Source organism: Penicillium samsonianum (assembly GCF_028829775.1).
Source record: "Penicillium samsonianum strain IBT 33392 chromosome Unknown utg000009l_segment0_segment0, whole genome shotgun sequence".
Lineage (NCBI taxonomy): Eukaryota > Fungi > Ascomycota > Eurotiomycetes > Eurotiales > Aspergillaceae > Penicillium > Penicillium samsonianum.
Genome location: NW_026643267.1, coordinates 1,893,087 through 1,918,695, shown reverse-complemented (window position 1 = coordinate 1,918,695; position 25,609 = coordinate 1,893,087). Strand labels below are relative to the sequence as shown.

The 25,609-nt window shown below is 47.0% G+C and overlaps 6 protein-coding genes across 6 annotated transcripts; 4 read left to right on the top strand and 2 right to left on the bottom strand.

Annotated features, from left to right (window-relative positions):
* Positions 1–689: 689 nt before the first annotated feature.
* N7471_013619 (uncharacterized protein) lies at positions 690–3,918 on the bottom strand (the record flags this gene model as incomplete). Its single annotated transcript, XM_057286338.1, has 3 exons — positions 690–1,845; positions 1,894–3,277; positions 3,333–3,918. 3 exons carry the CDS (start codon positions 3,916–3,918, stop codon positions 690–692), a joined length of 3,126 nt encoding a protein of 1,041 aa, XP_057129663.1.
* A 1,513-nt stretch (positions 3,919–5,431) lies between these two features.
* Positions 5,432–7,116, top strand: N7471_013618 (sugar porter family MFS transporter; the record flags this gene model as incomplete). The annotated part of the gene is made up of 2 exons (XM_057286337.1): positions 5,432–5,697; positions 5,751–7,116. The coding sequence occupies 2 exons, from the start codon at positions 5,432–5,434 to the stop codon at positions 7,114–7,116; spliced, it is 1,632 nt and encodes a 543-aa protein (XP_057129662.1).
* Positions 7,117–7,480: 364 nt separating this feature from the next.
* N7471_013617 (Zn(II)2Cys6 transcription factor) lies at positions 7,481–9,672 on the top strand (the record flags this gene model as incomplete). The annotated part of the gene is made up of 8 exons (XM_057286336.1): positions 7,481–7,534; positions 7,584–7,618; positions 7,683–7,760; positions 7,823–7,925; positions 7,951–8,161; positions 8,188–8,803; positions 8,856–9,398; positions 9,453–9,672. The coding sequence occupies 8 exons, from the start codon at positions 7,481–7,483 to the stop codon at positions 9,670–9,672; spliced, it is 1,860 nt and encodes a 619-aa protein (XP_057129661.1).
* Positions 9,673–9,896: 224 nt separating this feature from the next.
* On the bottom strand, positions 9,897–10,079 carry N7471_013616 (uncharacterized protein; the record flags this gene model as incomplete). Its single annotated transcript, XM_057286335.1, has 1 exon — positions 9,897–10,079. One exon carries the CDS (start codon positions 10,077–10,079, stop codon positions 9,897–9,899), a length of 183 nt encoding a protein of 60 aa, XP_057129660.1.
* A 12,120-nt stretch (positions 10,080–22,199) lies between these two features.
* On the top strand, positions 22,200–23,384 carry N7471_013615 (uncharacterized protein; the record flags this gene model as incomplete). Its single annotated transcript, XM_057286334.1, has 3 exons — positions 22,200–22,235; positions 22,301–22,566; positions 22,637–23,384. Coding segments are annotated over 3 exons (1,050 nt in total), but the record flags the coding sequence as incomplete, so codon positions are not given.
* A 1,058-nt stretch (positions 23,385–24,442) lies between these two features.
* On the top strand, positions 24,443–25,569 carry N7471_013614 (uncharacterized protein; the record flags this gene model as incomplete). Its single annotated transcript, XM_057286333.1, has 2 exons — positions 24,443–24,492; positions 24,561–25,569. The coding sequence occupies 2 exons, from the start codon at positions 24,443–24,445 to the stop codon at positions 25,567–25,569; spliced, it is 1,059 nt and encodes a 352-aa protein (XP_057129658.1).
* Positions 25,570–25,609: the final 40 nt, after the last annotated feature.

Sequence of the window (25,609 nt, the reverse complement as noted above, 5' to 3'; positions counted from 1 at the left end):
GATGTTACCAGTCAACCAAGGGTTGTTCAATCGTGAGTCTCCCCGTCCCTGACAATCACCATTGAATTCCGATCTGATCCTTATTCAGCTGAGAGTCTTATATTGCCTAATCCCTATGTCAATTTTCCTCCACCGGGGCCGCCAACACAGGACTTCCAGCAATTCCGGAATTTTGACGCCGACTGCACTGGTATGGAAAGGCAAAATTATGAATGGATGTTAATGAACTAGTCCGATGCAGGGTAGGCCTTGATTGTACAGATATTATATCCCCAAGGCTCAAGCCAAAAAGGAACGAAAAAGAAAGAAAAAGACAAAAAGGAAACTTAAATTCTTTGTTTGACCAACTCAAGGGAATGCATATGAGTGGATCTTGTTATTTTTCAATAGGCATTCTGATGAATTATGTTAGCCCAGTCGCCGGAATTCCCCGCATAATATGAGCTTGACTGTTTAATGGACTCTAAGCCGCTTTCAGCTACGGAAGATAAGTAAGGCTTCATCGTATCAAGACCCTGTCAGATTCCGCTGGTTTTTCCCGGTTAATTGTTTGGTAGTTTTTCCAAATGGGAAATAATCTCAAAAGAGATGTCAAAATTCGGACCAAAGATATTACAAAGCAGTTACTGAACCAGGTGTTAAATTGGGGTTTTAGAAGATTCTAAAATGATTCTCGAGGGGTTTCTTGCTCAGAATCCGTCGCTGAAAAATGGAACCAGAGTAAATTTGAACTCTCTCTCTTCACAAGCGACGAGATACTTGTCCAGGGTAGTCGGCCCACAAGCACCAGTTCCCACTCCGCTGCATTCAGCATCGAGTCTCACATGAACTGTCTTTTCAGGAACAAGATCACATGGGTGTCTTGCTGATTCAATCTGTTTCGCGCTGTAGCGAGATGCGGCCCAGTGGAATTGGACTGTAGGGTCCTTGTCTGTATGCACGGAGTCTCTGAAAACCTTGATGCCCCAGCCACGATTATCGCTCAGCTGCAACCAACGGGTCTCGGATCGGTTTCCGCCCTCCTGAGGGACTTCATATGGTGTGTGAAGCTGTTCAGTGGTAGCTTTATAGATTCCGAGCTTTTGAGATCGTTTCTTGTCTGGGTATGACTCCCCTGGTCCTAGACCAAACCATTTGGCGTTGTCCAACTGGTCGGCGAGACGCAAGTCCAGGCCTAGTCGTGGAAGATCTTTGGGAAGAGACCCTCGAGGCTTCACCAATGAGGTCACAGAAAGCTTTCCATCTCCGGTAACAGTATAGTTTGTTGTCACTTGGAAGCCCCATGCAAGAACGGGTGGCCCCACCCAAGTTTCGGTCACTATTTGCGCGGAGTCACCCTCGACTTTAGAATTCTTGATGCTTCGAAGCTGGACTCTCATATCATCCAGTCCGTATCTCTTCCTTTCTTCTAGATCTGATGACATAGTGTCATTGTCGGTTGGAGGTCGCCAAAAGCCTGGTGCTAAGGCAGTGGCTGTTTTCAGATCAGGATCCAGAAGCTGATGCCCCCTAGAGGTCCAGCTTGTCAAGCCACCGGTGGAACGTGAAAAAGAAATTTCAAAGTCCGAGCCTGTCACGGTGTGGCTGGAACAGTTGGAACTGGTCTGCATAGGGAACCGAGGAGAAAGAGAAGGACCGATCGAAGAAGTTTTCAGAGGGTGTTGAAACCAAGCAACTTCATGACCACTCGGGGTCCAGGGGGTAGATTGGATGTTCTGGAAGCTGACAGTGAGCCAAATTTCACCTCCAGGAAGGCTGGGTAGATTTTGAGCAAACTCGATGCTTGCACTCTGCCCCGCCTTCACTGAAGGAACTTTGAGACTACCTGTGGACATGATGGTTGTCCTGTATTTTCATTAGCTTGATCTTAAAAGTAAAAATGAGGATCCTTACTCTTCACCGAATGATTCAATGCGGTATAAGGCCTGAAGATGCGCCAGTTCCGTGAAGTCGTATCTATTCTCAATGGAGATCGAACCGTTGGCGTAAAACGCGTGAACTGGAGAGTAGGCCTTTTGTAGCTCAACGAGGCCTGGAGTCGGAGTATGGTTGCTAAAGCAGAGCCCATCCATAACAAAAATACCGTCGTTGGGAAAATCGTCAAAGTCTCCACCATATCCGTAGAATCCCCGTTCTTCATCCCAGAGGCCGTGGTTTGCCCATTCCCAGATCCATCCGCCTTGCAGTCGTCGATGGGTTCGGAAAGCTTCCATATACTCTTCCAGGGCGCCTGGGGCATTTCCCATCGCATGGCCATACTCGCAGAGTACAATGGGCTTCTCAAAGTCATCACCCTCTGCCACCGCCAGTTTTTCAATTCGGTTGACAGATGGGTACATGTAAGAGAACATGTCGGCGGACTTTGCCTCGGGGTCCCCTTCGTAGTGGATGGGCCTGCTCGGGTCGACAGACTTGATATAATCATGCATAGCCTGGTGGTTCTGGCCGTAGAATGCCTCGTTTCCGAGAGACCAAATCACGATACAAGGATGATTTTTGTCACGCTGGACCATCTGAATTGCACGATCCAGATATGCGTCCTTCCATTCAGGATTGTTGCTAGTGTATTGAGCGGCTTGGTCGAAGGTCAGCTTCTTGCGCTCTTCGTAGTCCATTGATTCTGGAATATCGAGAGGTCGTGCGACCGCATCGTAAAATCCGTGACATTCCAAATCCGCTTCGTCCATCACCCATAAACCAAGCTCGTCACAAAGCTCGTATAGTCGGGGGTGCGATGGGTAATGACAACATCGCAGTGAATTGAGGTTATGACGCTTCATAATAAGGAGATCCTCGCGAAGGAACGACAGGGGAACAGCACGACCGAATTGGGGGTGGTGGTCATGGCGGTTGGCACCACGGAAGAGGATGGCCTTGCCATTGACGGTAATATTTCCTTTCTTTATTTCAACCTGGCGGAATCCAACACGATGGTGTATCTTTTGAAGATCTTTCTTATCCGATGAAGTCTGTAGACTTAGAGTGAGATCGTATAGATATGGTGTCTCTGCCGTCCAGTGTTCAGGGCGCTTCACAGGAATATCCAAGATCGCATCCCCACTCTCGACTTGCGACACACTCGCAGAGCCGATAACTCCCTCTGGTCCATTTCGGTCGGTCAGCGTAGCTTCCAAAACCACTGACTCGCTAGTTGTAAGGCGGACCGTGATTTTCAGGACACCGTCCTCGTAGGATTCATCGAATTCGGTTTTCGCGAAGAAGTCTTCAATTCGAGCTGCGGAGGGGAAGGCGAGTAGGTTAACATCGCGGAAAATTCCTGAAATATAGTTAGCTTGCACCAGTTTCCATGGGAATTTGTGAAGAAAAGATACCCGAAAGCCACCACTGGTCTTGATCCTCGATGTACGATCCATCTGACCACTGATAGACACGCACAACAAGATCATTTTTCGCCTTCCGATCAACGAACTGCGATATGTCAAATTCAGATGGATTGCGGCTCCCCTGTGCATATCCAACTTCATGTTCATTCACCCAGAGATGGTAGGCGCAGTCTACTCCGTCGAATCGGAGCCGCAGCTGCGCGGTTGAGTCCCAATCAGGTGGCACGTCGAACGACCTCCGATATGTACCTGTCGGGTTTTGGCTGGGGACATTAGGTGGGTCACAAGGAAATGGAAAGATGGTGTTTGTATAGTTGGGTTTTCCGTGGCCTTGTAGCTGCCAGTGACCAGGAACCGAAATGGTTGTCCATTGCACCGATTCAGACGATGCGTCGGTCTTCTTGTCATTGGAGACTTCCGGGGCCAGCAAGGGTGACAACGCGTAATTAAAGTCCCATTGGCCGTTCAGCGACAGTGATGATTCTGGAAGAAAGTATGCGCGAGGGGGGAGTTTGTTTCGCTGGAAGATGCGCGGGTTCTCCCAGTCGCAGGTGCTGCTATCGGCCTCGGACATGGTGCGATCGACTCAGCGAGCAAAAAAAAAAGCTGGAATCACAACTTCGTTTGTAAGATGAATTCCCGCAAATTATTTCCCTCTTCTTTTTATTTCGGCGGCACTCGGGCTCTTAAATGGTATCCGTCGAACTACCAAGACAAGGGCCCGCAGAGAGAAGGGTAAAAAAAAGAAAAAACCACAGATCATCACTCGTCACTCGTGCGGGGATCGTGGAACACGTTGTATTTACCCCTCTCTACTACTGGTCCGATGCATCGTGGACTGTCACGGCATATTGGGCTCATCGGGACGCGGTACTTGCATTTGGTGCTCATGCGATCTGTGCTTCGCGGATAATCGTCTGCTGCACATGTTGAGATAGCTGGTCTACCGAGGGCCTGTGATGGTGCCAGCCCCCAGACGGTAGTATCTAAAGCGATTCCAAGTGCACGAGTATTGCTGGGTCTACTCTGTATGTACGGGGGAATCCTAATCCATCCCTTGACCTGATCTGCGCTTTTCGGTCCCGACATCCCCGACGGACCTGTTACTGGACCCACTTCTGCTCCGCCAATTCGGTTGTATTCGCCTGTCCAGATGAGCGCTTCTCTAAAAAGCAGGAAAAGTCTTGATTGTATAGACCCATCCCTCAATCTCCAAGATGATTCTTTGTCTGCAGCTCGATCAGAGATGCAAGTAAACTGATATTAGCAGCTTAGCAAGGTATCAGTAGCGCCCTTTCTGCGCAAAAAGCCCTGGAGCTCATTGCTCTGTAGACCCTCCCAAATATATCTTTGTATCACAACCCCGAAAACTCCAAGTGCCAGTACCTACTAGATATTTAGTAGTCCCTTGAAGTAATTCAAATACGATATTCCCAAAATTGAGGGTTGCTATCAAGTATTGAGGTAGGATCTGATAAAGACTTGAGGTCGCGCACTCGTCCTTTCCACCAACTACAAAATCTCCGGTAAATTGTCGGCTGGAGTCGAGATGACCGGTTAAATGAAAACAGGCTAAGCCTGAACAAGGCCAGGGGGCGTCTCGGCCACCCAAGTTAGCCCCTACATTCCTTGCTCGGGGGTACCGGAGCCGATGATGCGGGGTGATCAGTTGAAAGAATTCTGCTGAACCGCCTCAGACCATCCACACAGACCGATCTGGGATAGCTACTGCATATCTTTGAATCCAAGAAGGGGTAAGCGCTTCGGTTCACGCCCCAAAACTGCAGTATCCGCATTTGCGAGCCAGTCACAAGCCAGTCGGGGAAACGCGACCCGAAAGCGCGTGCCACCGCGAAAGCCCTTCATTTGGCGTCGTTCCTAGAGTTAAACTTTGGTTAACCCCGGATTTTCAATCTATCAACATGCCGGCCATCATGCGACCCAAATCGTTTAAATACCCACATATACCGCTGATCCTTGAGCTCCATGAAGCTATCCAATTCATCGCGCCAGTTACGATTACATTTTTTGATTCAAGTTCGCAACAAGACTTGTGTCCTCCGGCATAAAACCCTGCGATGACGGCCATGGACCCCTCTAAGCCATCCCTCGAGCATGTCGAGATTGGCAAGGATGGTGTGGATTCCAAAGAAATGGCCCTGCAAGAAACCAGCGAGGCGATTCAACTGGCTGAAGCCGTGGAGTCTATGAAGTGTAGCCCATGGACTCCCAATATGTTTCGCCTGTACGGCTGCTTAACGGTCGCATATCTTTGCGGTTGTCTCAATGGATATGATGGGTCGCTGATGGGAGGAGTGAATGCCATGACTTCATATCAACAGTATTTCCATATGTGAGTGCCTCTCTTGCGATGTCGAAACTTTCATTCTGACTCTACTTTGACAGGAAAACCGCGTCTTCGGGAACTGGCCTGGTCTTTGCAATCTACAACATCGGATCCATACCTGCTGTCCTTCTCTCCGGTCCCGCAAATGATATCCTGGGACGTCGGATGGGCATGTTTATTGGAGCTGCGATTATCATTGTTGGAACTTGCGTCCAGGCACCAGCTGTCAATCACGGGATGTTCCTTGCTGGTCGATTCATTCTTGGGTTTGGAGTCAGCTTTTGCTGCGTGAGCGCGCCATGCTATGTCTCTGAGATGGCTCACCCAGTCTGGCGTGGTACGCTGACGGGTCTCTATAACTGCACCTGGTATATCGGATCGATCGTCGCTAGTTGGGTCGTATACGGATGCCAGAGTATCGCCTCCGCAAATGGCTTTCGCATCCCAATTTGGTGCCAGTTGGTTTCGTCCGTCATCGTGGCCTGCACCACGTGGTTCCTACCAGAGTCTCCGCGTTGGCTTATGGCACAAGACCGCGTTGACGAGGCAATTCAGGTTCTTGCGACCTACCACGGCGAAGGTAGTGCTAGCCATCCCATTGTGACTCTCCAAGTCAAGGAGATGCAACATCAGATTGCTGTCACGGTGGATGATTCCAGTAAGAAGTGGTGGGAGTACCGTGAGCTCTTCAACACTCACTCGGCTCGCCGTCGCTTCATCTGTGTGGCCGGCATGGCTTGCTTTGGCCAATTGTCGGGAAACAGTCTCACTGGGTACTATCTTCCGGTAATGGTTGAGAATGCGGGTATCGGTTCCGTCAAAACGCAGTTGATGCTCAATGGAATTTATCCTGTCATTTGCTTCTTCGCCGCTATCTCTGGTGCTGGTCTCACAGATCGTATCGGCCGACGACCGCTGATGCTCTACTCGCTTCTTTTCTGTTCCGCCGCCTTTGCCGTGATTCTCGGAACTTCGAAGATGTCCGTTGACAACCCGGACAACTCTAGTGCAGCGAATACTTCTGTTGCATTCATTTACCTCTTCGGAATCGTTTTTTCCTTTGGTTGGACACCGCTGCAGGCCATGTACATTGCCGAGACGCTGTCGACCAACACACGAGCAAAGGGCACGGCAGTTGGAAATTTGCTATCCAATATCAGCAGCGCCATTATCTCCTACAGCTCGGGACCAGCCTTCGCGAAGCTCAAGTATTATTTCTATGCTGTATTCATCGCGTGGGATCTTATCGAAATGGTTGTAATCTACTTCTGGTTCCCGGAGACCAAAGAGCGCACCCTGGAGGAGCTCGAAGAAGTTTTCTCCGCGCCAAATCCAGTGAAGAAGAGTCTAGAAAAACGTGATATCACCACCGTTTTGCGAACTTTGGAAGTCGCCGATGACAATCATACACGGAATGGCGTCTGAAAGTATTCGCGCATGTTATTTTCGATCAAGCGGACTGGAAGTGAAGCGACCGGTGAACTCGAATGGACAGGGGGTTAGCTAGCAGCACATTCACCGTCTTTTAGCAATCGGAATGATGCATCATGAATTTATTGGAACTATAGTAATATAAATACCGCAAACCGCTTTTTCTTACATATTTGAGGTTTAATTCTTGTTCCTGGGCCTGGAACTCAAAATTAAGAAAATCACCCGATGCTGCGTATCCCCAACGCCTTTTCGTCGGCTAAACTAAGCCACGAATGCGGGGGCCCAGGCCAACTTCCGATCTCTCGAATTTGCTGCTCTGTCTTTCTCCCTGACAAACTCCATGATCGACGATATAATGTCCCCAGATAGAGAAACGGAGAGTCATAAGCGAAAACGAACGTGTCTGGCGGTATGTCGTGTGCCTCCTCCCTCATTTTACATGGGCATGGCGTTAACAGCTAGGTCTCAGTGCGACCCCTGTCGCTATCGGAAAGTGAGGTCAATATGCATGGTCCCACTCTTTTGAGATCAAATGGGCGCTAACATATGATTTCTAGATGTGATGGACGTCGGCCTTCTTGTACAACCTGCACCCAGGGGGGAACGGACTGTGTGTATGGAGCCGAGGCTATCAAGTACGTTGAATTATTTCACCACAAGCCCGTATCTTTGGAACGAATTCTGATATGCAAAATAGCAAGAGCAAAAGTGACATGATTCTGGACGTCGCTATTCGGTCGGAAGGTCTCCTGCTGCAGTTATCCGCACAGCTCGTTCGTCGTACCCTACCGGAGGCCTACGTGACTTGACCAACATTTTTTCTAGGCCCAAGCATCCCACCGAAGTCCAGCTAATATCTCTTCTGTGGCATCTCCTGGAAACGCAATCTCACCCAGCACCCTTAGTAATCTGGGTCGCGGAGAGGGGCCCTCTGATCATATTTCAAACGCCATTTTGTCCCCATTCCACGCCTCAACGACGGAATCTATCTTATCGTGGCCGCATTTTGGTGAATTCCGAAGTCTGATCAAGGAGAGTAAATTTTCAGTTTTCCAACTTGAGAATGCACGCAGAACACTGTCTCACAGGCCGTCCCCCCTCAACCATACATGGCGAAGCGCGACATAGGGAAAACGTTTCGAGACTTCGAGCGAGGAATCAACTGTTGGTATCCCACTATGGCGAGATCTACCACGAAAAGCCTGAAGGAACATTTATTGTCAGGCGCGGTAGAATACAATACGCGTTCATGCCTAGCTTTACTAGTCATGGCATTAGGATGTTCCTCCGAGCTTGTGAGATTATTCACGACCAGGGAAACTCCAGAGCCACATTTAGCTGAGGTGGAAGCTGAAAAGCGACTCCTGGGTTCTATGTACTTCGAATGCGCATTTGACAAAATTCACTTGGCACAAGCGGAATTCACGGCGGATGCAGTCCAGTGCCTGTTTTTCACTGGGTACGTCATTTTTCGAGAAAAATCTTCACTACACCAGGGTCTAACAACAATATTCAGCTTATATTTCTCCTTTCTACAAAGGCCGCTCCAGGCTTGGTCGTTCATAAGCGCAGCGGCAATCAAGTGTAGGCTGCTTTTATCCTATACCCCCTCCGACCAACCCCCAGAGCGATTAGAGTCCCTTCACAGGATATTCTGGTCTTGTTATATACTCGAGAGGTAGGCACTATCGCTTCTCTTATAAAATAACTGAGCTAATTTCGTTTCCCAGTGACTTTCTGGCTGAGCTATCCGCTCTTCCACAAACAGGAATTGCGGAGATCGAATCCCTTATTCCTCTACCAGGCGAATACTCCACCCAGGAGTCACAGAGCGACCAGGAAAAATCGTCTCTGTACTTTCTCGCTTGCATCTCAATGCGTCGATTGCTCAATCGTGTACATGATCTTCTATATGCCCGTAATGACGGAGTGGGCTTTGACAATAATCAATTCCCCTCCGTGGTTTCGGAGCTCGGTCATCAATTAGAAGAGTGGAAGGATCTTCTACCATTTCACTTTCAGTTTTCAGTTGATCTCGACCCTACAAAATCTCCGGAAGGTGCCTTCCTTCGTCAGCGGTATTTGACTTGCAAGAGTGTCATTTATCGGCCTTATCTTACATGGGCGCTCTCAAATGGGGAAGAGGTAGCCGAATGCCCCCCGATTGTATTCGAGGGATCGCGTCTTTGTTTAGAGGCGTGCTGGATGCATGCCCAAAACCTTCGCAACATTCATCATACAATCATGGTGGATACTTGGATTTGTTCGCTCTCGTAAGGACTGCAACCTCTTCTTTTATCTTTTTTCACATTATTGACATTTTCCAGCATGGCGTCCGTTGTTCTGATAACACTCGCGGCATCTCGCGTCCACTCCCTCAGGCAACTAATTTCACACCAAGTTATTGAAATTGGTCCGCATATCAATGACCTGATTACGCGATGGATGTACATCCCAGGAGATGAGGTCTCGCCAAGTGTCCTGGAAAGCACAAAGCTCATTGCGAACGTGTCGGCTTTACTGAAACTCAGCCGGAATCAAGATTGATCAACTAAGTTCAAATACTTGGCTCTAAAGATTGAGGCACATGACAAAAGAACTAGCACGCAAGTGCCAAGTGAGGCATTTCAAGCTTCGCAGTCCGTGCAGGAAGCCCTCGCATGAATTTCACAAGCAGCCCTTGGGGTATCATATTAGGTTGATTCCCTAGACTCGCTTTGAAAATGAAACCCGAATACAATAATTCCACATTAGACTTGGGGTTTTCCATATTAGAGAACGCCGCCAACGGCCACGCCTCCAGAGCTGATACCGATGGGCTCGGCAGGAGTTGAGACTCGTTTCTGAAATTCGACTTCGGAGGTATCGAGATCTAGGTCATCGTTTGGCATGGGCGCTGCGACTGCCATGGCCACGAACATCGTGGTCAGAAGAGCGATAAGAGTGGATCGCATTTTGGGAATGTCTAGACCTTTTAGCATCGATCAAATACAGGTATTCCCGACTCTTGGATGATCAACATACTGTCGCTTAGCTTTGAAATCGATGGAGGACCAAGATGAAGACTAAATTGACGGGAAAATAGGTTTCTTAAATTTCAATTTATCAAATAGCAACGGTGTATTGAAAGTTAATCCGGGCCTTAGAAAGCGGGCTGACCCTCGAGCACAATTTCTGATCCAATCCATCTTGATGACCAAAATGGACCATCCCACTTCGCCTTCCCCAATTGATCGGCCGGCCAAGAGACAGTGCCGAGTATCCCAAGCTCCAGAGGATGAACCTAACTTGGAAAACCATCCACAGCAAGCCTCAAACGGCACAACCATCGAACCCAAGGTCGGTCATACCCCCCTCGGCAGGAAAAAACACAAACCCACTAATACTGAATAGATTCCAGTGAGAACACGCCGTACCCTTACGGCGGAGTTCATGAAAGTAGTAAACCTCAATGACTCCCTCGCTACACCAGTCCTCAAATTGCTCGACTTGTACTTTTGCCTATGGGAATGCTACGTCGTCAAATCGGCGCAGAAAATACGACTCGAAGAGGAGTAGCGATAGATTCAAGCGTCAAATGAGTGGCTAGCAAGCGATAGCGATATCCTTCTACGGCTGTGCAATGAACAAGCATCAGTATTGTGGGACCGCAAACGAGCGGTTCAGGCTCTTTGTAATGGTGTTGTTTCAGCCTTGGAAGCGAGCGATCTTCAAGCCTACTCTGTCGATGAGCCTGAGCCTTGATAAAGTCTCATTGTGGTAGAGCGTTTATGGGCAGGAAGAATGACATTTGGATTTTCCGCCATCTATTTGCGCTATCCCCTAAGGATTAGCGCTAATTTTAGATAAGGCCTATACTGTTGGTGAACTTTCGTTGGGTTTGGTGACGGGTGCCAACGGTGCACGGCTGTTGATACATCCAACGCATTCGATAACTTAGCATCTGGCTATGAATCCCCCCTAGTTTGTGCTGATTTTGCGTAATAAGAGGGGAATAAAATCACTGCTCAGCCTCCAGCTTTCCATCCCTCCCAACCCACGTTAAATCGCTGCTTTATACACTTCTGTATTTTTTCTGAAGCCTTTAGACAACGAGCTTTCGACGAAGATGAATGTCTCGGGCAAAAATGGTCTGTACCCGTTGTCCCAATGGTTATTTTGTGCTAACATTACTAGACTACGATTTGGATCTCGACCTTCGCGCTATCTGGCATGAATCCTCTGGCATACCGACACCGCCTCCCTGTCTCGCCACTGACCCCGATGATCCGCCGCAGGTCCTATTTAACAAAGTCGATCCTGCAGGATATGAAAAGGGTCTTCCTTGATCGAATGCCTTTTCTACCCCGATCTCGACAGTCTGTCCGGTTTCAAGTGGACAGGTCCAGATCCTCTGTCCATCTCTACTCAGGCTAGCGACATTTTCCTCTACATGTCAGCGCTCCTTTTCCCTAAAGAGGTGCACTGGATAGAATTTCGATTTGCGCGATTTGATCGGAGATCTGGTTAGACTGTAGCAGAGGATCTATTCTTCCTGCCGCGGGTTGAATGGCCCTGGGGAATCTCTGTCGGGTACGCAGACAGTTACTAGACACAATCACCTGGCATGCTGCTGGTGCAACAGGCATTAGCTTTCGATTGTCCCTTTGGCCTCGTATGGAATCTCTACCATATTCGAGTCAGTCGACACTTTCTCCGCTAGCTGCGCTGCCCCCGACGCTATCCCTGGATCCGAGATTTGTTGTGCATAATATATCGTGTAATTACAAATGAGATTGGTCCGGTATATGCAGAATTGTTCGCCAACACTTTCGAGTGAACATACAATATTCGAACCTGAGGCTATTCTATGCCCTTCTTACTATGAATACTCAGTCATAAAGATAGAACCTGCTTCATATGCGGTAATTCCACTTAATCTGTAACGTCCATTGCAATATCTCTTTGTTTAAAAATGGGACGGGACAGCACTGAATAAACAATCCCTCACCCTCCTCTTGCAATGTCCGGGATCCCTGCCAGATTGAGTCTGAAATTGTTATTCCAGTCATCAAGTACGCCAGTCAGTCGTTTCCGAGATGATTCCAATGCCTGGTCGAAATTGCGCAGCCGAGATAGCTGCTTAGCGTGGCGAAGTCGAAGGCCGTCTCTCTCGTTGCAGGTTCATGCTAGCCTCCTTCAAATTTTGATCGAGCTTCTCTCCATCAATATCCTTGGACACGCACGACTCCCATAGGCGTCGGTAGAGTCCAACAAGTCGAGCTGCTGGATATTCGAACGCCGGATCGTCTCGTTCGAGGTCTGCTAGCACCTTCAAGATGGGTTGAAAAGGCTCGGTCGCCAAGGTATGTCTTGTTCCTACTTCCTGCTGCGAAGACGAGAGCTGCGGTAGTCAGCAAAAGCATTTGAAGCCGAATCGTGTCACTTACCAATGGAGGGGCATTATAGGAAGTTTCCTGTGAATTGTCTTTATCACTAAGGATTGGCAACTCACTGGGCTGCTAGGCTCCTTCCATTTCCCGGCCTGGCGAGGTGTTTGTGGCATCCATTCTATTCACAGGCGAAAGTCAAGGGTCTGAGAAATACTGTTGGACTATGTCGGTCATCCCATTGATGCCTTTGTCTAGTCATCTCATTGATGCCTCCATTTGTTTGCAGACTGAGCCTTTCTTTGTTTGGCAGGGTATAAATCCCCTGCTCTAGATAGATTGAATAGATCATGATTCCTCTTCTCTCTCTCTCTCCCCATAGTTAGCAGCCCCAACAGGTTATGACGCCCTCTTTCTTCCTCTGAACCCTGAATCATCACTTCATTCATCACTTCCATCAAGAATAGCATCTCCAAAGGCTATATCTTGGTTGGAAGCATCACTTTCCATCAAGATCATCAGTTATCTTGACGTTTTTCATCAAGGTGAGCACTACAAAGTGCCGTACCTTCATCTCTTCCACCAAGAATAGCACTGCAAGTGGTATATCTTGTTCTGGAAGCTTCACAGGCCACTAGGAATAGCACCGGAAGTGCTATTTTCTTTGTGGAACCTTCATGTTGGAAGTGCCTTTCATGCACTATCCCGACAACTGAGCACTGATTGCTCCATTTTCAGATCATTTTTTCAAAGATCTATCACGTTGATTGAGATTATCATCCATCTTCAATATGGCTGACGCTCAACAACAACAACAACCACCACCGGTCGATGACGATAACAACGACTGGCACAATGACAGCGAAGCACCCGAGGTAACCAACCAATCTGTTGGCCTGCCTGACATCGGAAGCTTCAACCTCTACAAAATCACCCCGCCTCTCAAAGAAAGAGAGGATCTTGATATGTGGATTGACAAGATCGAGAAGATCTTGGAAGGACACAATCTACACAACTTGATCAATAGTTCGATCCCCTGGCCGATGAAAAGTAACCCCGACGGCCGGAAATGGAAGACTCTATCAAAGCAAGTAAGAAGCTGGTTGTCTAGTAGTATAGATAACGACTTGATGCAGGAAATCAACCGCCGCGGCAATACCATCGAATTCGCCGACGAGCTGTTTGACGAACTGAAGAAGCATATGAAAGGAGAAGGACATAGTGCTTTGAAGAAGGCAACGCTGAAATTCAGATTCATTACCCGCCACCAATTTAACAGCAGCGAGGAATTCATCAATGGATTGAAAACAGCATATAAAAACCTCACCGATCTTCATGCACACATTCCACCATACTTCGCTCTACAAATCATGCTTCAGGAATTGATGAATGTACCGGAATTGAAAAGCTACATTGTCGTCAAGGACAATGAGCTAAATGCCATCAACGAACCGGTCAAGAACATCACCACCATCGACTTCTACCAATATAGCATTGCTATCTTGGACCACATCAAATCGGAAAACGACAACTCACCGGGATTGATATCATCGGCAGTCTCAAACGGCACTCAACAACGTCGACAAGACAATTCCAACGGTTCGAATTCATACATAAATGCCAATTCCAATTTTTCATACTCCCGCCCAACCAATACGCCACCGAAAGGCGTTTCAGCACTTGATCATGTCAACAAATGGAAAGGCCATAAACCAGAAAGGAGTGACAACGGCAATTGCACTTACTGTGGCGGGAAAGGCCATGGAACAACCAGATGCTTCTATCTAGTCCCAGAGATACGAAGGGAGAACTGGACGCCGAGAGCTGGAATCTGGACCTACAAATGGAGAGACAACAATATGTCTCCCTCCTCCACTTCGCCATCCTCTAACGGCAAAACGGAATTCAAGCAAGACAAATCTCAACCAATCCAGGGCCCAGTGACAGATAGGACACGACAAGCCAACCTCTCTGCGCCAGAAAGCAGCACCGGTTTCATCATGACAAGTCTGGAAATCGACTTGTTGCAGGATTTCAACCCTTCCTACATTATGGCAGATGAAAAGAGCCAGGAAGAAGCCCCAATCGACGGAGAAAACCAAGAAACAACCGTTAACACCCAGCTTGAAACGTCAAATGCAATGTCTAAAGAGCGGGAAACAGATGAAAACACCCAGATTGAAGCGTCAAATACTTCAATGGTAGCTATCCAACTATCTGCCACCGCCCCAGGATATCCATGGATTCTGGATACTGGCGCATCTGAACACATTTGCAGCGATCAATCTGCATTTAGCACCCTGGAAGACTATCCCGAAGGTCAGGAATACGAATGGATGACCTCTGGAAATGAGAAAGTCAAGGGTGAATCCCATGGAATTGTCAAATTGAACTTGCACCTTGGAAATGACGACGCCCAAACTGTACAAGCATGCTTCACATTAAGCATCCATTGTGTCTACAAAAGCGGCGGTCAATACAACCTTTTCTCACTTGGAACGGCCGAAAAAGAACTCGGCATTTGGTGGCACAGCAAAACAAAATCCTTACACGACAAGGATGACATTGTTATTGGCTTCACTAAGGATTTCAACCGAGTGCCATTCATTCAACTGGCATCACCAACACTAGCTGCCGGAGCAATTATCTCCGCCGAGCTAGCCCACCGTCGACTTGGACATGCCGGAAGTTACAAAACAAAAGTCAACCAAAACGACCTCGGCTGTGAGATTCAACATGACGATTTTGACTGCGAGGCATGCGGCCTTGGAAAGTCAAAGCGCATTGTGTCAAGAACAAACCAAGCGAGAGCAACCAGAGCGGCATACATGTTTCATGTGGATCTACAACCAGTTAGTCCACCCGGCTTTAATGCGGAAAATGGCAAAAATGACCGGAACCATGCCATGGTTATCACTTGTGATGCCACTCGCTTTCGACTTGCTTTATGCCTTGCCACTAAGGGAGAAGCTTCCCCCGTTCTCCAGAAATTCGCCAATGAGATTTACCAGAGAACTGGTGAATGGACAGTTGAATGGAGAATCGACGGAGGAAGAGAATTCCTAGTATTCGCCACCTGGGCGAGAGATAGTGAGAGAAACATGATCGTTACTATCTCTGTTCCCTATGCCCATGAACAAAATGGCGTTTCCGAATTCACCGGCCATTACTTGCTACAAATAGCAAGGACAATGAAGATTGACGCCGGCGCTCCCCGAGAACTATGGTCAGAAGCTTTGAACACAGCTGCATACATCACCAACCGTCTACGAAAGAAAGCCCCAGACGGAAAGCAACAAGATGCACCAATCATTGCTTGGAGGAAAGGATTGAACATGAGAACGCCAGACAATGCTTCTCTCTCCTTCCTACGAGCATGGTATGCGAAAGCATATGTCCACATTCCAAAGGAAAAGCGAATCCAAAGCCAGAAGATGGAAGCCAGAGCATGGATTGGCCACCTTGTTGGTTACGAAGGTGACAACGGCCATATCTATAGGATCTATGATCCTAAAACCAGGAAAGTTTCTAGACATAGAGACGTTGTTTTCTGGGAGCAAAAGCATGGCATTCCTCACTATGATGACAGAGAGATCGTCATTGGTGGAGAAATCATTGACGGCCCTAACATCCAAGCCTTTGAAACAAGAGCTGGTTCACCAGTTATCACTGCCCAGAAAACGACAAGATCGACTACGCAGCATACTGAAATTCCAGAACCGAGAGTGGTTGAACTTGACGATGACGAACAAGAACTGCATACGCCATATACCACTCCAAGACCCGTTGAAAAAGCCCCAGGCAGTTTCATGCCGACGCCATCACCAAGCACTACAACACCAGCAGAAGGATATGGAACATCGTCTTCTCCTGATCCCTTAGCAATGTCACCAACCCCGCCACCACGTGCGAGAACCAGGACATCAGGACGTCAAACTGCCGGCGTTGCACCACAAAGATACGATGATCTGGAATGGGACAAGCGAGGCAACTTGAGACCACCAAGATCTGGAAACACATCAAGAGATTCACCAGGAAGTGCTATGTCCGCTATTGGAATCGTCCAAGCTGCCATTAGCATTCCACAGGGTTTAAAATCTTGGCAGGTCAAGATCCCAAGGAACCTCACCGAAGCAAAGAAATCACCTGAATGGGAGCTCTGGAAACAAGCGATGGACAACCAGATCATAAAGCTTGATGCCGCCAAAGCTTACCAGTACGTCGAAACACCACCAGTAGGAAGCACTATCTTACCCGGCAAGTGGGTATTCGACAAGAAGAGTGACAAGCAAGACTTTGTGACAGAGCTGAGAGCAAGATGGGTTATCTGTGGCAACAGACAACGTCCAGGATTTGACTTTGACGATACCTACGCTCCTGTTGCAAGGCCTGAGAGTACTCGGTTGTTTCTCTCAATGGTAGCTATTCGACAGCTATACTGGGAACAAATTGACTACACAACCGCCTATCTCAATGCCTTGATCGACGACAGATGCATTTTCATGAGACCACCAACCGGCTATGAGAAGCTAGGTATGGTATGCATGATCCTACAAGCGCTATACGGCCTTCGTCAATCTGCCTGCTTATGGTATGAAACGATCAAGAAGGAATTGCAAAAGCTTGGTTTTGAACAACTGCCAGATGAAAGATGCATCTTCGTCCATAGAGAGAAAGACATATGGCTTTTGCTATATGTGGATGATACTCTGTGTGCTTCTACGTCAAAAGAAAGCATCGAATGGTTCAAACAGACAGTCAGTTTCAAGATCAAAGTCATTGGAGAACCTAGCAGATTTCTTGGAACCAGCATCACCAGATCAAAAGAAGATGGAAAAGAAGACACCATTTTCATTGATCAAGCTGCCTATGTGGAAGATCTCCTACAGACAGCAAGCTTAGGAAGAGTCTCTGCCACCTATCTCCCTATGAAAGCTTCCTACAAAACGCCTTTTTCAGCCCAGGAAGCAACATCGGATGATCAACAAGAAGGCCACCAAGAAAATGAAGACGATGCCATTTCACAGAGCGAGAAAGCAGCATTCGGAGAAGACGTTGGCAAGGTGGGCTGGTTGACAATGAGGACTAGACCAGACATTGCTTTCTCTGTCAATCGACTACAGAGAAGGACTGCCAATCCAAGAAAGGAAGATCTTAATGCTCTCTCCCAGCTTCTACGCTACTTGAAAGGAGCACCCAACTATGGAATTCAGCTCGCAAAGGATCCTAGCCAAAGCCTAGTTGGCTTCGTCGACTCTTCGTACAACGACTGCGAAGATGGAAAGTCAACCGAAGCCTATATCTTCTACTACGCAGGCGCACCAATTTCATGGTGCTCACGGAAACAAGACGTCGTCGCCACAGGAAGCACCATCGCCGAATACGTCGCTCTCGATGGTGCAGTACGGGAAGCACTCTATCTCGTCAAGATTCTACAGCAGCTGAATCTAGAAAATACGACAATCCAGGTGCCGATTTGCACTGACAGCGACAACGCCGTTTCAATCCTGAAGAAGGACGCATTCAACAAGGGCACCAAATGGCTGGATGTCAAATACCAATTCGTCAAGCATGCGATGAAGCAAGGATTGATCGAGATACGACTCATCGACACCAAGGAAAACCCTGCAGATACATTGACAAAAGCACTGTCAAAGGTTGATTTCGAAAGGATGAGAGATTACTTGGTGAAGAAGGTTTGAAGAAACCTACAAATTGAAGGTTACAAATTGACGAAATTGACGGAATACGATACTTTGAAAACTGCATTTTATTTGACGATTTTACTATGCAAACCAGAATGTTTTTTGACTTGATGCTCAGTCTGGGGGGCTGTGTTGGACTATGTCGGTCATCCCATTGATGCCTTTGTCTAGTCATCTCATTGATGCCTCCATTTGTTTGCAGACTGAGCCTTTCTTTGTTTGGCAGGGTATAAATCCCCTGCTCTAGATAGATTGAATAGATCATGATTCCTCTTCTCTCTCTCTCTCCCCATAGTTAGCAGCCCCAACAAATACCGTTTCCAACAATCCTTGGTGTCTCGTATAGACAATGCAGACACAGGAGACTATACACGGAATGTCACGATCACCACAATAAGTCCCCCAACGAGTCAGATTTGATTTGTTCAACTTTCAGCAGGCTGTTGACAGTTCATTTGATAGTAGTGATAGTAATCAACGAGTTGGTCGGGGGAGTATGATCAAGCCTCACAGCGTTGATCAGATCCCAACTATTCAAGTATATGACCTTTGTGCACGTTGGTCAATCTGGTCACCCATCAACGGCCGTTGTATGCCTCTGTGATCGTGGTAAAAGGGTCACTACATTCATCATAGCATAATGACTGATTTCGGTTTCTATAGGCGTCATTTGTCAAGCCTCTGTTCACTGACCAGATAATCAATTGAAAAAGAAACAATGCGTACATACTGTGTCATTCAAGATATGTTATTTGCTGACTTGAGATGCCTTGAGTAGGTAAAATGCGATGTCATTGGAGCTAATAATACATTTCGTATCCAGCAGTTCATTAGTGATGAACACGTGTTGAGATATATTTTAAACTCAACACAACCAATACTAAAGCGAGGCTGGGAAGACTAGTCCATGACTCCTAGTGAACAAATCGTAGGCACGGTTTGGTGATTCAAAGAATCCTTAATCTGCCCGTGCCGAGGACCCGAAGGGACCGAGGCATCTCAAGGATCCTAGAATCCGACCCGGCATTTTCTTTCCTTCCTTTTGATGACATTATAAAATCCATTCTCTTAAATTAGACTTACCCACTATTGAGCCAATTCTAGTCCGGCTCTTGGGTGGCTAGCGCAGGCGAATGGCCCGACTTTCTTCACCTGTTTCTCGCCGGCTGGCCGTGATGGCTATGTGGGCCGCACAGTTTTGTCTTAACCCACGTACAGGTCTTCCGTGATATTCTTGGAGTGTGGGCCTACTGGAAGCATGTAATTGCCCCATGAGTCTGAAAATATCGAGAAGAATCTGTATGTGATCTTTGACACATCTTTCGACCTTGCTCTCCACGGCCTCATTCTGCACCGATTCGGCAAGATGTTCAAAGAGCGGTTAGAACCTTTGTTCTCAATTTACTGGTCCTTTGTGGTGGGCTTTGCAAGCTTTTTTCATGTTTCGAGCCTTCAGAACCATGTGTTAAAAGTTGGGGTATTGATCTTTTTGTGATTGTTTGTGGTGGCCAGCCTACTTCGTTATTCCCTCCTCGAACGTCCCACAGAGCCAAGCACAATCAGCGAAACATATCAAGTGCTTCCTACTCAGGACTGGTCTTCTTTATTTCCACGATATATATGGCAGATATATCTCAGCCCACCGAATGTCAACAAAAGCAGTTTGGATGTCAATCCTAAGCAGCTATCCGACGCCGTCTCTTGGCTGGCTCATAACCGGGACTACGAATACACCTTGGTTGGAGACGAAGGAGCAGAAACACTTGTGCGCCAGCACTTTCAAAGAAATACAACTTTGCTGAGAATCTTCAAAGAGCTCAAGAACACCGGAATGAAGTCAGACCTGCTGAGGTACCTGATTTTATCGGTCAAAGGCGGTGTCTATTCAGATATCGATACCGTCAACTTGAAGCCCATTGAGTTGTGGATGCCTGAAAAATATCAAAAAGATGCTCGAGTTGTTATAGGGGTTGAATTTGATCGTCTTGGTGGGTCTAACTGGGGCGAGGTTCATCCTGACATGCAATTTTGCCAGTGGACTATTGCTGCAACCCCTGGACATCCTCTTTTCAGCTACATGGCCGATTGGGTTGTGGCGGCCTTAGAAGTCTTTACGAACGCAAGAGAAACAACATTCTCGGAGCTCCATGTCAGTTCATCGGAAGTCATGAAATTGACTGGGCCATCTGCTTGGGGTCTTCCGACAGTTGCAGCATTTTGAGCCGGATCTTAGGTCATTGAGCGACCTGAGCGGGTTGACCGAACCTAGGCTTGTGGGGGATATCCTGATACTGCCAATCGATGGGTTTGGGATGGGCCAGTCGCACTCCAACAGTACAAATGACGGATCGATTCCGGAGGATGCATTCGTACAGCACAAATTCCGAGGATCGTGGAGGCATGACAAGAAGTCAAAACTAGACGAAATATAGAAGACAATCGAGCCTGCAGATGCTCTGGGGAGAAAGGAACGAAACAGTGAACTTTGTATTGTATGGCCCCTCTTTATTCATTGAAATCTACAGTTTGTAGCTTTGCTCTCAACAGAAACACAATGGCGTCAATTAAGGGAGATCCGGGATACCTAAGTTGCACTCCAAATAAAATATTTTGAACTTTTTCTCTAGCTAATCTTAAAAAATGTACTCGTCGACAATGTTGACTATATATTGTCTTGCCCATTTTTGGTCCAGCTGTATTTCTGTGGTCGTTTCCCCCCTTCGTTTCCAACCCATGCAGCTCTCCAATCCACAAGCACTACAATCTGGCTTATCTCTTGACCATAGCACTACATCTGACACCTATGAACCTCATGTTCTCTATTTACTTTCTCTCCCTTCTCAGAATCTTTACCAGCCCCAATTATGGCGAGCACCACCACTAGCGGCTCCTCGATAAGCACAATGCAAACCCACATCCAGACCAGACCTTTGATTACACCACCCGAAAGATGGAAATGACACAGCCAATCAGAGCTCTCCTCGCCGCCTCTCCCAATTAGGCAGCCTTTTAGCCAATGATGGACCGTTTTTCATCTAGGATCTACGTAATTCAAACGATCTGTTTGTGGAGCAGTCTCAATTTCAAGTGGGACCTGCCGTCCTCAGAACCTCGGTCAAACATGTTTGGTACAGGAATTCTTCCACAAGCATAGACTTGCCACTCTAAAAGTGGTGTTCCCCCTGAATAAAGTGACGGTGCTGTTCATGGCATACAGCTGATAGAGATAGCCGATGTACTATCCCAATGCCAGAAAGGAACTCTGTAGGCGGACTCGTCGAACAGTCTTCCCAGGCTCCTCCAAATATCCCTTTTGGGTCACCGTTACTATTGATTTGCGGACCCGCTTTGATCTCCTAGTTTTTGAGGGCCATGGAAAGCCAGCGATGGTACCGTTAACATTTTTATTTCTATATTTAGGCTGCAACGTCCAAACATCTCAGTGTCAGAGTACACCAAGTTGACGGCTATACATCGCAGAGTACACAATCTACTAGTTGATTGAATATCTAAAGCATATCATGACACTGGCAACAATTGTAGATGGCAAAGTTGAAAACTTGAACACTTCGTGTTTCGATCATAAAAGCTAGAACAATGGAGCACTTATAGGCAGCACCAATACAGAAGACCCGACTGGAAGTCCCTGTCTATTCAACATGAAATAGAACATGGATTTTTATTATCTTACTGTGGTGGCTTAGTGACTCAAAGTGACGGAGCATAGTGGTGGGACGAGACAGCCTAAAAAAGGTGGTTATCCGTTTTACTGTTGTACGATTTGATGCAGGCCTAAAATGGTAAAATTTTCATTGTCTACTTTCCTGTCATGTGACTCGATCAAGCCTTTCTTACAATGAGAATTTTAGACTCATCCATTTCCTCTCGCACTGTTACTGCAATCTTGGGAGCATTTTATCTAATTGCAATATTCTGTTGGAGCTTTGTGTATTATGGGTTTTCTGCCAGCACTGATGGTTACAAAACCAATTTCATAGACGACCAGCTGACTGATATCAAGTATCAGAGCTTAGGGGTTTGTACTTCTCTATCTAAACAAATCCTACATGTTTCGATATCTATGGCTAATTGAAGCACAAGTTTGGAAAAGTATTCGCGATTGGTTTTCCAGGGAGGACTGATAAACATGATGCTATGACAATGGGATCATCTGTTTCTGGTTTTTCTATACATTGGATGGAAGCAGTTAATCCGGATCAGATGCTTGATAAATCCTATCCCTCGGTTTGTCTCCAGAGATATCTTTGTTTTGATGATATGCTGATGATTGCGGAGTCTTGGGAGAGAAACCGAACCAAGCCTTTAGAAGTTGGCTGCTGGCGCGCTCACATGAATGTTATAGACTTGTCAGTGACCCTTTAGAAGTTGTTTTCAATACCTGCCGTGTGAAATTCGCTGATTATGATCATAAAACAGCATTGTGTCCCACAAAATTGCGACCGCACTCATCTTCGAAGATGACGTTGATTGGGATGTGTCACTCAAAAGTCAGCTTATTGAATTTGCCCGTGGTGCTCGTGCTCTACAAAACACAAGCGATGTCTCCATATCTCCCTATGGCGACGACTGGGACATGCTCTGGATCGGACATTGTGCGGTTAGTACTCGTCATGACGAACGGCGGGTTTACATGATTCGGAACGACCCAACTGTCAGGCCAGAAAGTCACAGAGGTGACTTTTACGGCCCAAAGTCAGAATTTTGGCCGGATATACCACCCTCTACACGTCTTGTGTTTGAAGCAGATTATGGTGTCTGCACGGCCGGTTATGCAATAACCTACAATGCAGCCCAGAAAGTTTTGGCCGCACTCTCCATGTCCCCCCTCAACGAACCAGTTGATTTGGCATATGGGACCATGTGCAAAAATAAAAGTGGGTTTGACTTTCATTTCATTGCACCATATCCTCAGATCGTCAGTACTTGGCGTCCGGCTGGCCCCAGCAGCAAGGATTCCGATATAGGATCTATTGACAACAGCTGGCATAAAGCTTGGTCAAGCGGCATTGTTTACAGCACCATGCTAAACATCCGTCACCTGATTTCAGGCGAGGAGAGTGCGGTGGCCCAATGGGATGATATATCTCCACGTGAGATGACTCCTAGTGGAGGTCAGAATGTTACCCGGCACTTAATTGTCTCAAATGCCTTTCAAATGGCGTAACAGCGATCTGCAGTTAGCCATGGAACAGAAATTATTATTAAAATAACAGTTGCATTGACTATCCATTGCGAAATGCAGGTTCTGCCAATTACACGAAGCAACTTTTGGACCGTACAGCGATACGTATTAGAACTTCGAAAGGATATTTATCCAAAAAGATCTTCAAAGAATGAAAAGTTATTTGGATCGTGAAGATGAAAAATAATCTGCCATGGCGAATGTTTCCACTGGCGAGCGAAGCAGACTGTTACGCCAGTATAGGGAATGCGGAAGAGGTGCCTATGCAACACCAGAGCCGCCTGTTGATACATCACCTCGCTTACCTGCTTGCATACGCACCAGGGGACCCCTCTAAAAAGGAGGAGCGGGAACCTCTTAGGAGGACCAGCGATTAGTCTGAATATCATCATACCCATATCAGGCATATCTCACATTCTTCACTCGTATCCATATCGTACCAGGACGCCCCCAGGGGACTGTCCTAACACAGACGACATTGTTCTCGTCACGATACACGTGCTGTACCAATTGCCAATAGTATGGCACGAGGTGGAATTTTCAGCAAGAATCACCATTAAATTAGCATGCAATAATGCCCCGTAGTTATCCTGCTGGTAATGTTTGGAACCAGACCGAGATTTATCCTAAGGAAAATCGGCGGTCGCATCAGGAATATCATTTTTTGGAGGATCCACGAGTTGTGCGACGGAACAAAGGGGTTGTGGAATCCCGGGAAAATTATCCCCAAAAAACTGGATTAAGCAACCGTTTTTCAACCCCACTGGGATAGCTATTGATAGAAAGTCCACTCGAAGAAAAGTGGATGCGAGTTCAGAAAATTTATCGCGTAATAATGAAATAGACTCCTGGTCCACATGGTAAACCATAGGGTCGCGCACGAAGGACATAAATAAAATTCGTACGTCCGGATTACTTAGGAAGACTGATCAGATTTCTCCCTATCTCTCGACTCAACATCATTTACCTGATCCCCAAATATATCGGCAGTATAATAACAGTATCTGCTTGACACACCACCGTTCAAAAGGGGTTACAACATGGGTTTATTCACTTTGTTTAAACCTGCTATTCCTCTATTTCACGCGCTGTAAGTAAACCCAATATACAAGACCCTTTCAGTCTTGTATTTCGACTGAAGCCATTTGATTATGATAGATCGCTGAAAAAAAAATATAAAAAAATTAGGTTGTGGACAACCCTCAGTGCGTCTGTCATTCTTGTCAACAAGCATATCCTCAACACATTCCCGTTCCCCATGATCCTTACTACTTGGCATCTCGCCTTGTCTGCACTTGGAACGCAGGTCTTTGTACGAAATATTGCTATCACCGACCAATCACAATCAGTGCCGATATCGAGTCGAATTTACCTATGCTATATCATTCCTATCGGCTTCCTTTTCAGCCTGAATCTCATTTTCAATAATATCGCGCTCATGTATCTCAACGTGGCATTCATACAGATGTTCAAGGTAGTCCCCCTCATATGGATCATGGGAATGCCGCTAATAGGAGACAAGTCTGTCGGTCCGGTTATGGTACTATTCGCTGGATGGCTGGCTGGTTTATACATGATCACATTTAACACATTTATGGTCGTATCTGTTATATGCTTCGGAGTGATGATCTCCTGCTACGGGGAGATTCGCCTTGATACCAATGGCGTCTTCATACAATATGCCGCTATTGTCCTCGAGGCCGTTCGACTGACACTTATGGAGAAATTGCTCTCGCGCAACCAGATCAGAATGAACCCCCTTCTCTCCTTATACTATTTTGCCCCAATATGTGCCGCATTTTGCCTCCTGTTTGCACTTATTTTTGAAGGATCATCTTTTTCGCTGGACCAAGTTTACAATACTGGGCTGTGGATACTGCTCTGCAATGGTGTGTTGGCCTTTCTGTTCAATATTTCCTCCGTGTTCCTGATCAGCGAGACGTCTTCCCTTACTCTCGCTATTTGTGGTGTACCGAAGGCCATGATGGCTATTGTGGCATCGATATGGTTCTGGCGGGAGACAGTCTCAGTGTTGCAAACAATTGGTTTCTTTGTGGCAAGTATAGGGGTGATAAACTACTCGATGTTAGATGTTAAATGGGACAAAGTCCAACCCGATATCTTGGAGCTAGATGACGAGGACGAGGAGAGGAATAACTTGGTATAGACGGGATGCTCGAACACGGTATTTTTCCAGCTACTGTCTT